General features: G+C 34.3%; 1 protein-coding gene across 2 annotated transcripts in view; it reads right to left on the bottom strand.

The window, feature by feature from the left end:
* Positions 1–979: 979 nt before the first annotated feature.
* Positions 980–11,726, bottom strand: part of LOC143573808 (cysteine--tRNA ligase 2, cytoplasmic-like) — a 56,373-nt gene continuing 45,626 nt past the window's right edge. The window contains exons 1-8 of one of the 2 annotated variants that reach the window (XM_077058600.1): positions 6,852–7,066; positions 5,281–5,344; positions 4,284–4,445; positions 4,037–4,207; positions 3,008–3,415; positions 2,170–2,388; positions 1,865–1,981; positions 980–1,453 (exon numbers count right to left, since the gene is read on the bottom strand). In XM_077058600.1, the coding sequence (XP_076914715.1) occupies positions 1,109–1,453; positions 1,865–1,981; positions 2,170–2,388; positions 3,008–3,415; positions 4,037–4,207; positions 4,284–4,445; positions 5,281–5,344; positions 6,852–7,018 (1,653 nt within the window). In that variant the 5' untranslated portion in view covers positions 7,019–7,066 and the 3' untranslated portion in view covers positions 980–1,108. Of the gene's footprint in view, positions 1,454–1,864; positions 1,982–2,169; positions 2,389–3,007; positions 3,416–4,036; positions 4,208–4,283; positions 4,446–5,280; positions 5,345–6,851; positions 7,067–11,726 lie in introns of those variants that run through there. The other variant, XM_077058601.1, reaches the window with a different exon arrangement.

Here is an 11,726-nt window from a genome sequence, read left to right as displayed (position 1 = left end):
GTATGAATGAAAATATTATAGTTTGATTAACCAAAGTCTCTTCCAAAAATCTATGAATTCTATTCTGGTTTCCGTCTATTTTTTTTGGACCATTTGATTAACGAACACGGTTCGTAACAGTTGGATACAAACTAAAAATCTCTACCATAGGGATTGAAACACTTATAATTGTGTCATCCCCCTAAAGGATTGTATACTTAAACCTTTTTAGTGGACTGGGGTGGTCTGGTATGAGACGTTATGGGAAAGAATGGGAAAGAGTATATTATAGCATCTCTAATTCGCGAATTTCTAATGATCGCCGTGATTTGAACCTGATGTTTGGTACCAAGCAATATGTATTAGGACGAAACGAAGCAATATGTATTAGGACGTAACGAGTTCTATGTATAGAAAGTGAATGAATGATCTCATTATTTCAATGCTCAAGATTGTTACGGTAACAAAATCGTAAATAATAAAAGTTACACGTTTAAAGGGGTTAACAAGAAACCAACTTCGACTTATTGGCATCTTTGTTTAAATGTAATTTTATACATATTTATCCATGGGCAAGGTGCCAAGGTCCGCTCTCACAATCCAACTCGTTTACGTTTAGGAATTTACTGTGCACAAAAGCATTATTTCTCATGGTTTAAATGCCGGAAAAAAAATCCAAATTGAAGTAGGCCGGGTGAAAGTAGTGTGGTGGTGATGAGCAATTGAAAAACAAGGTCGAAGGTAGTGATGACGTTACCCTTCAGGCAAGTCTTGAGTCGTTCAGGTATTGAAACAAACAATATTGAAAGTGGTAACATCGTCAACACAAGTTAAAAATAAAATGGCGTGCAACCGCCTAATGCATTACAATCAAAGCAATGCATTATGCGGTTCTCTACTTATAAAGTGCTTTTGTGTTATGCATTTTAGACTAGTTATTATTTATGTATAAATATACAATCAAGACAAAAAGGATTTTAATCAAATAAAAGTCTCAAAACTCTCGATTACATGAAAGGTATATGATCAAGTCCACCACTTGTGTATGTATATTAAACACAACAAAAGTATCACATGGTTCTCTACTTAACAGTCAACATAAGTTAGAATTCTCAAAAAGACAAAATAACTAAGCTTTTGCAACATCTGCTGACCTGGACAGTTCCGGCAGTTGACCGTCTGATGATTTGGCGGGTGGGCCCTGCGGTTGATCACCTGTTGACTTGGCAGGTGGGTTTGGAAGTTGATCATCTGTTGACTTGGCAGGTTCAGCCGGTACACATGGCCGCCAAATGGTTTCATTGCCAACATCCATTAATGCAATCCCTTTCAAAGTCAAATCACTCCTAATTTGATCACCTAATTTGAAATCTTTGTTCTTTCTTGCTAATGCTCGGTCTTCGATACGCTGCTGTATATTTTCTTCAGTTAAATCCGCTCTTTTTAGTGCTTTCTCTTTCAGTTGATTCAAAACCTGTAAAATATGTAAATGCCTTATATATCATAGTTACAATAATTGATATGTGTGCTTGTACGGTTCTCGTAGTTCTTTACTTCTTAAAATTGATCATCTATTAAACGTATTTCTATATACATACATATACACACACGCGCACACATATTCATATATATAAGTGTGTGTGTGTGTGTGTTGTACTATAATAACACAATGTATATGAACAATTACGCACAAAATTAGGCAACGTATCAAGCAACATATGTAAGTAACCATGCAACATTTTATACATAGTAACGCAGCATATGTTGAATAACCACACACCGCTTTATACATAATCACACAACGTTATATGCAACACACACGCACACACACACACACATATATATATATGTGTATATATTATAGAGGGCATATTATGCTTCTAACCTCGGAATAAGTTGAACTGGAAAGCAATCCTAACACATCCAAAACGTCTCTCACTTCTTTCTCTAACTCAATAAGAGACTCCGCGTTTGACAACTTCTGTGGCTTTTGAAGCTTCTTCTGCAAATCAGTCAAAATAAAATAATATGGGTTAATCTGGGTTATCTTACCCTTTGTAAGATAAAACTAAAAAAAAACATACCATAAAAACAAAACAGGCCAAACGGGTCAAAACATAAAAATATATGTTTAAAGCCTAAAACCGCTCTAAACCGGTTTGTTCAAGAAATTAAAATTACTATTCTGACCTTGAGCATGGTCAAGATTTTATTCATCAGTCTCAAAGCATCTTGCAGAGCAGCATTCAGAATAGTAGGTGTATGTAAATCATCAGCCAACTTTTCTTCAAAGTGACTTTTAAGACTTTTCACACACTTTTTAGCATCATCAGTAACCGGAAACTTCTTCGCACTAGTTATTATCTCTTCTTGAAATTGTGAAATAGCACTGGCACAATCCTCCAAAGTCTACCAAGCAAAAACATGTCATATCATGTTGTCTACACACATCTTCTAAATAGTTAAATAAACAAATTGCACAAATGCCCAAATGGTTTGACGATATTGCAAGTTTAATACGCTAACTTCAAAAATTGCAAACTTAGTCCAAACATTCGTAAAAAAGTTGCACGTTTAGTTCCCAACGTTAATCCCAGTTAGTTTTTACCAAAAAAAAAAAGAAATGTCATGTGCCTTTGCATAATTGTGTCTTTCAAATTTGGAATCCTAAGAAAATACTCCTAGACTTCATCACCTTCTATCAGCGCAAAATCGAAGGCCCAAGTTCGTAATCAAAGATGATGAAGTCGATGTTAGGAGTTATGGAGTTTGAAAGAGTAATTTATTATGACTCCAAATATAATATAACAAAATTTCCCTCACAATACTAGGAGACATGAAATCACTAATCTAATAAAACTAACTTTAATTAATGATGGAGACAAAACGTGTTACCCTCTCACAAATGTTTGAAACATTGGACTAAATTCGCAATTTTTAAAATCAGGAAACCAAACTTGCAATATGCTCAAACCACATAGACCATTTGTGCAATTTTCTCTAACTAAAAATATCAATTAAATGCTACCTGATAAATGTAATAAACAGCTTCTGAAGAAATCTCAATTTGAGCAATCGAGTAATTAACTGGTGATCGATAATGTGTGCCCATTAAAAAGTGCCTTAACGCAAGTGGATGATACAGTTTTGTGACCTCGCGGATGGTAAAAAAGTTTCCAACTGATTTTGACATCTTTTCATCATTTGCGGTTACAAAACCGTTGTGCATCCAGTAATTAATATTGCTGTTCGGGCAGGCGGCACAGCTTTGTGCGATTTCGTTTTCATGATGTGGAAATATTAAATCCATCCCACCGCCATGAATATCAAATTTTTCGGTTAAGTAAGTTACACTCATTGCACTGCACTCAATGTGCCAGCCTGGCCTTCCTGGGCCCCACGGGCTGTCCCAACTTATCTCCCGTGGTTTTGCAGCCTGAAATGAAAAGTATTCAACGGGTCACTATCATAAATGAATGAAAACTTAAACGAGTCAAACGGCATGCAAACGAACCGAACATTCAATCGATCAGTAATTGTTTATTTAATGAAAAATCTTTTGTTCATTTAGTTACACGAATGAACATGCACACATGTCTCGTTCGTTCATCTATGCCGGTGAACGTTTTCTTACATTCTCTTACGTTCGTTCATTTAATTCGTTTTTGTCTATCTAAGTTTGTTAGTTTACGCTTGTTTAAGTTCTTTACCTTACATTCGTCATTATTCATTTAAATTTGTAAGCTCATTATAATTCAGCCTAGATTTATTAACTTTTTAAACCCAACACATTTTTTATGCTTGCTTGTTTATATTGTTAGCAAACGAACATAAACAAACAACACGTTCCATTTCTTAAAGAATGAACATAAACTCAAAACCACATTCGTTCAATTTCATGTCCCATTGTTTGTTCGATTAAAGTTAAACATACGAGTTCGATTCGTTACAAACCTACAAACAGTAGATTATTATTGTAAACAGTTTTATCAAAGACTCATAAAATATCTGTTTTGTAACCTTTATGATTCAATAAAGTTTAAAAAAAAACACACACCTTCCACAAAGCAAAATCAGCAGGATTTTTCTTTCTTGAATCAATAGCAATCCGTTCACCAGCTCGATTGTCTTCAAGCTTTCTTCCTGATAGCCGCCCATAATTGGGAAAATTATCAACGGAAAAATAAACATTACCATCAACAGGGTAAGCACAATTGTTGTCAATAATCTACACAGAACAAACAAAAATAAGGTAAAAATGTAGTATAATCCATGAAATATTATGAAAAATATAAACATGGTACCTTTTGTATCATATCCCTTATTTGATCCATATGATCTGAAACACGTGGCTGTTCAGTAGGTGGCAGGCACTGCAGATCTGTCATATCAGTCAAAAATTCTTGGCAAAACCGACTGCTTAAAGATAACGCGTCCTCCCCAAGCTCATTGGCTCGTTTAATGATCTGCACGTGAATAATTTATAAAAGGAGATAAGGTCAATAATGTCTATGCCGACAATAAATCAGCAATGTCAGCATAGGCAGCACACAAAACAGTAATGGAATCACTATACATTAAACCACAACCAATAAGCTAATGTCTATGTAACTTAAAGTACCACTATAACCATCCTGTGTTGATTATCATACCAATTAATTAAACACCAATTCACCCTAAAAAATATGTGACCAGGTATGTATCTCCAGTATGCAGAATTGCATTAGAAATGTGTGTAAGTCTTAACAATGCAAGGACATCTAAGCATTTTAAAACTTTATTGAATTTCTTCAGGGCATAATCACCACTGATTAAAAGTGAACTTCTGAAAAGCTACACATATCAGCAAAACCATTGCTTAGTAATTATATCCAGCTTGTTTCAAATATGATTACTCTTCGTGTTAACTTTTTAAACAAAATACCTCTCAACAGCCAACGCATTGCAAACTGTGTCTATAACTGTAAAAGCATGTTGAGCTGGAAAGGAGTTTCAAAGATAGGAGAGCTTTAATACCCAAAAAAGTGAAAAAAGAAAAGCGAGACAGTAAGATACAAATGAAAAGAGTATCCAAAGACTTATGCATTCCTCAAAAATCCAATGGATATCTTATTCCATAATCCATTCATTCATCTACATTTTTTTAGTACAAATGTAAACTCCATGACATGTGTACATTATAAAGCAAATAAGGCTTAAACTGTTCAGCTATATCACCTAAATATTCCCTAAAAATTCAATTTCGTACTATCACATAACATTTCAGAGCACAAGAAGCAACTTAAACTTTAAGCAACTTACCTTGTCATCGACATCAGTGAAGTTCCGCACGTATTTAACTTCGTAACCCAAATGTTTCAAATACCTTCAAAATGCATATCATATGTTGGTTGGTTAAAATTTACAAATTAAAGTTAAATATAGCATGAATATAAAGATTCAAAGCTTGAAACAGAGAGAAAAAAAAAGTTTGAGACAAAGACAAGAGCAAAAAATTTTCAAATGTTAAACCAAAAAATCTTCATTTTCAATAATATTGCAATTTTTTTCACTCAATTGCCTATATCCAACTACAACTTGCAACCAGCTCACAAAGAAACTCGAATAGAGAAAAGATTAAACGAGCTAGAGCTCAAGCCTAAAATTAAGCTTTTTTGATAAACAAACCCGAGCTTCAATTATCGAGCTCAAGCCAACTCGCAAGCCTAAACGAGCCTATTGCTTTTTAACTTTTTAACTAATATATTTATTTAATAATAACCATTATATATAAAAATATGATAAAAGTAACTACATAACATATATTATGTCATATATACAAATATAATTAAAAATTAAAAAATATATACAGATACAAAAATTAATTATATGCATATATAAAAGTTAACTAACAAATAGTTAACGAGCCAAGCTCGAGCTTGAAAAACTACTCATGAGCTGAGCTCGAGCTTAGAATCGGAGCTCAAAACAAGCCAAGCTCGAGCCTAGTCGAGATCGACTCATTCACACCCCCAAATTTGTGAATTCCAATCCAATCTAAAGTTAAATTAAACCAAAGAAGCTTCAACTTTTAATAACATTTGTAATTTCTTTTCACTCAACTGCATAAATCCATCTACAACTTGCAATCTAATCGTTATATTCAACTTATAGCCAGATTACATACTTAATCTAGTGTTAAATTAAACCAAAAAAACTCCAATTTCTACAAATTAAAAAGCCGAGCTCGAGCTTAAGAAAAGTACTCACCAGCTGAGCTCAAACTTCAGAATCGGAGCTCAAAACAAGCCGAGCTCAAGCTTTCAACAAATTAACGAGCCGAGCTCGATCTTTCAACATTCAACAACTTGCAATAATATCATCATATTCAACTTATTGTATACATTACATACTAACAACCTAACAACCTCCAATTTAAACCTAGCAACCTCCAATTTCAACATCATCAAAATTTATTCATTCAATTGCATCAATCCGGTAAACATCTCGCAGTCAAATCATTAAACTCAACTTACAAAAAGATTACACACTTAAATCTAAACTATTAATCAAACACGTAAACATTACATTCATTAATCTAGTAAAATTAACTTAGTTATAGTAAAAGATCAGAGCTCGACCTTCAGAATGGCAGCTCAAAACAAGCCGAGCTCGAGCTTTCTACAACTTGCAATAATATCATAATATTCAACTTATAGATACATTACATACTCTAATCTAAGGCTAAATTAAACCTAACAACCTCCAATTTCAACATCATCGCATATTACTCATTCGATTGCATCAAATGCGTAAACATTACGCGAACATATTCCACGTATCAAAATCAACGTATTCGATACATTAAAGGATAGAATGATAGAATATTATACCGAAACAGGACATCAAACGCGACGTACGCGCGCGCGTGACCGATGTGGCTGTAATCGTAAGACGTAACGCCGCAGATGTACATGGAGACTTTGCCTGGAACGATTGGAAGAAACTTCTCCTTCTGTTTCGTCATGGAGTTGTATATCTGGAACTCGAATTCAGCCATTGTTGATTGATTGAAGATGATGATGATGAAACCCTAGGTAGGCTCTGTTGTTACTTACGGCTGTGTTGTGTTGCAGTGCAGAAAACCCCAAATTATTATTATTATAAAGTCAAATCGGTTAGAAATTAGAAATTGGAGTATGGGCTGCTGGGCTTTGATACAGTTTATTTGGTTACGGATACGGTTCGGTTATCAAAGTTTTTTGGTTTTCGGTCCTTGATTTTTATTCTTAGGCTACATGCAGTGAAGGGACTACAGATTGTGACGAATTGCGACACGTAGTGCCAAATCAGCAAGTTTTTGTTTTTGGGGTGTAATGGTGTTGTAATCCAATATATATACATTATATATATAGGGGTGAGTTAACGTACAATAATCGCTTATCGTACATTACATACACGACTTCCTGCACCACCGATTCTAATTGAAATTAAAACTGCTTAGTGGCATAATTGTAATTAACCTAAAAATACTTAACGCATGCCCATCAAAGTCCACCATCGCGCCCGTCGTCTACTGTCATGAGCACCACCATCGTCCGTCACCACCATCGATCGTTGGTCACAGTTAAGCAATTTCCAATTGAAATTGAAATTGAAATTGTTGATGAGCCTAATTGATCAATTAACCTTGAAATTGATCCAATTAATCATCAATTTGAAGCTTTCGTCGATCAATTTTGAGTTTTGAGTTATGGGTTTTGACCTTGAACGTATTAACATTAAGTTTATACGATCTGTTTATACGTTCTGTTTAAACATATTATACGTTCTGTTTAAACGTTCAGAACATAATCAATTAAACTTTAAAAGTTCAGTACAAAAAGTTTATACGTTCTGTTTATACGTTTTTAAATAATTTGTTTATAAGTTCAGTACAAATATTATGTTTAAACGTTCTGAAACAAAACGGAATACCTTTAAACGTTCTGACCAAAAAAGAACATCTTTAAACGTTCTAATACATTCAAAGAAGATCTGGGTGTTCAAACAAGTATTGAAGTTCTAAGAAGTTCTGGGTGTTCAAACTGGTAAAGTTTAGAAGTTCTAATAAGTTCTGGGTGTTCAAAACTAATAAAGTTTAAAAGTTCTAAGAAGTTCTGGGTGTTCAGAACTTCTAAAACTAACAAAAAAAATAAATTAAACACCTGTAAACATGAAATTGAACATTGAAATCACTTCATATAATCTCATAATCATCAAACAATCGTCAATCGACCGTTAATTTGATCATTGATTCGATCATATGAACAAAAAATGGAACGTCTACAACTGGGTTTACTCAAAACTCAAAATTGATTAATTGAAACTTCAAATTGATGATTAATTGGACCAATTTCAAAGTTTAATTGATCAATTAGTTCAACAATTTCAATTTTAATTGGTCACTTTTATCAACTGACATGTGAAAAAGCCGTGACGAGGAAGATACCGTCGACGGTCGCGACGGTAGATGCAATCATTGGACGGTGACGGTGAAGGCATACGGAATCGATGGAGCAGTGGAGCAGAGGATCAGAACGGTCGCATGTTTTTTGAAAAATCGATGGTGAAAAAACTCGCGTATGTAATGTATGATAAAGGATTTCCATATTCCATCCTTTACCTATATATATATATATACTAGCTTTTATCCCCCGTATTACGGGGGTTGTGTTTCTTTTTCGTGTCTAATATTCATATTTTTTTTGCATTTTAATTTTATGTATTATAAAAAAGTTAGTAATATACTTAGGGTTTGATGATGAAATGGTTTCACAAATAAATGACATGTTATAACCCGTTTAAAAGCTATGGGTTTGGTGAGACCCATGACCCACTTATTTTTTTAGATATTAATTTTTAGTATATCTCTAATTTATAGGATTTCTATATCAAATATTTGATGATATTGGTTTTTAATTTAATGAGATATTATAACTCGTTTAACAAATATATGGGTTTGATTAGACCCATACCCATGAATGTGGGTCAAATGCATGAGAAGCCTCCATTTAAAAATCAAGAAAATCTGCTTACTCCAAAAAAAAGGGGAGCGACCGCATCGCGACACGCAGGATTTTTTGATCTTCGTTTATATATATTATAGATATACCACACACAACACAATATAATAATAATAATCTTCAAAGGTTGGCCGGCGACAAATAGTAACCCCCCCTCCCCTTTATCGCCCGTTTATCTCCGCGGGCGGTGTGCCATGGAAAGATCGCCCCATCGATCCTTCTTTGTCGCCCAGTATGCACAGCCTTATAGTTTTAAGAGTGGAGAGAGAAATGGAATCTCGTGTTTATTATAAAAACTCGTCGTGTTGCAGTAGCCTAGGCAGGGGATTTCGGTTGGTATTGGTTAAGCTTGTAATGATTGTTGTGATACTGACACTATGTCTATATCTAAGAAAATAAATTAGTGAATGTTTGTAATAGTAATGGTACTCGTATAGCTTATAATGCAACAACAACAACAACAACAACAACAATAATAATAATAATATTTAAAATGACGTTTATTCGGTCTGTAAAGCTTTCGTGTTGTAACAGTGAGTCGACGTAAATGTGATGATATTGGTTCATATGTAAAACATATTTTTTTATATCTTTTTGTTAAATCTATTGATGGACCGTTGTTTGTGATGATTTAAAGAACAAACTCATGGGAGCTACAAAAAATGTTTCTGGAATTCGGGATGTATTAACAGCAAGGACTAAGGTTTGCATTGTGGTGATTATGAATGCAACATTTGGGACTACTTTTTAACGTATCTTTGTATTTTATCCCTAGCAGAGCATTATGGCTCATGAATATTAGATAGTGAACGAAGGCAGCATACCGCCCATGCTTATTTTTAAGAAAAAAACTGTTATCTTTTATATTATAATCTATATACGAGTGTCGATACAGTTTTGAATGTTTATTATTATTATTATTAATTTTTGTTTAGTGCCAGTACCGTATATTTCTTTTTATATAAGCTATAACTACCGATACAATTTTTGGTGTTTGCTAATTAAACCTTTTGATTTAATGCCGATTTGTAACTTTTTTATTGGCGGTACCGTAATTGTTTTTATAAAGATGTTAATCTTTTTTTTGGCATAAACTATACAGATTTGAGCGTTTTTATAGAGATATTATTTTGAGCCTTTACAGATTTAATTATGTATTTAGTCCTGGTACTGTAACGGGCCTAAACGATACTAAGCGAATACGCCTCGCTATGTTGCCGCAACGCGGCAGGCATAAAACTAGTTAAATATAAAAACCAGCAAATTGAACACTTTTCGATATTCTTTTACACATATCACAACTTGATAATTTTGAGTTATCTTTTTCGGTTGCTATCTCATGTGCGTTAATCATGGCCGAATTCTCGTTGCGTCCCGCCTTAGCGCGCATGTTGAATTTGCACTAGTTATGGTATTAAAACTAGTTGTGATATTTAGATTGAGTAAAGTGCGGTTTTCGTCCATGTGGTTTGTTCAAATCTGCGATTTTAGTCCAGTAGTTTCAAATTTGCGATTTTCGTCCCTGTGGTTTCATTTCACTTGCAATTGAACCCGAATTCATTAACAACGTTAAGTCTTGTTGTTAAACTCATCAACGTGCGCTTCACATGAAGTGCAGTTTTGTCCTCGCCCCCCCCCCCCCCAAATATACCCTAGTCCTAACTCGCAAACCCCCTCACGTGAGGGGATGGGGTGTATTTGGGAGAAAAAAGAACAAAACTGGCCCTCACGTGAAGGGCACATTGATGGGTTTAACAACCAGACTTAACGAGATTAGTGAATTCGGGTTTAATTGCAAGTGAAATGAAACCACATGGACGAAAATCGCAAATTTAAAACTATTGGACTAAAACCGCAGTTCACTCATTTAGATTTCTATAATAATAATAATAATAATAATAATAATAATAATACAAGTTTAGTGGCATATCAAGCATGTATTTAAGATTGAATTTATTTATCCATGTTTTTAGTATTATGTCATCCTCTAATAATAAGAATAAGCTATACACCATTAGGCATATTATACATACTTATTAACAAGGGGTAATAAGTTGTCTACCAAAAGATACACGACACAATGGTCATGTATCATTATGTGTGATGTTTACATTTACACTACAAAACTTGAAATGTAACGCTTGCATTAAAATTTCACATAGATATATATCTCGATACACAACGATAATTAATAAATTACATCTATAACCGATAGATACATGACACAATGGCCATGTATCATTATGTGTCACGTTTACACATACACTATAACTTAAAGTGTAGCGTTTGCCCTAAAATTTTCGCCTAGCCATCACAATACAACAATACGGCACCGTTTAGTGTTTTACTTGCGTATATAACGTGTTGCGGCGATTATCACCCAATCACATAGATTAAAAAAACCCTAGTTCCCGCCTCCTCGCGCCTCTTCCATCACAAATTCTTTTAAAAAGAAACTACAACATTCCAGTTTTGTTGATGGAGAGATCAAGAAATCTGCATAATTTCGATTTACCTACATGGGGGAAACAAAGTTTATGGAGGTGCATGAATACCAATACAGATCCTCCGATGGCTGATGTTCGTGGTGATGAATCTTTAGATTCTAGTGAGGATAGCCAGATTAAGGCTTCTGCTGGAAAACAGAAAGCTTCACCATCATCACCACCGCCCACAATTCGCTCAGGAAAGAAAGCGACAAGG

The sequence above is a fragment of the Bidens hawaiensis genome, unplaced genomic scaffold, assembly GCF_021521415.1.
Source record: "Bidens hawaiensis isolate Kalapana, Puna unplaced genomic scaffold, B.hawaiensis_p1.1 tig00026648_1, whole genome shotgun sequence".
Lineage (NCBI taxonomy): Eukaryota > Viridiplantae > Streptophyta > Magnoliopsida > Asterales > Asteraceae > Bidens > Bidens hawaiensis.
Note: the sequence above shows the minus strand (reverse complement) of the source record. Positions and strands in the feature narration are given on the sequence as shown.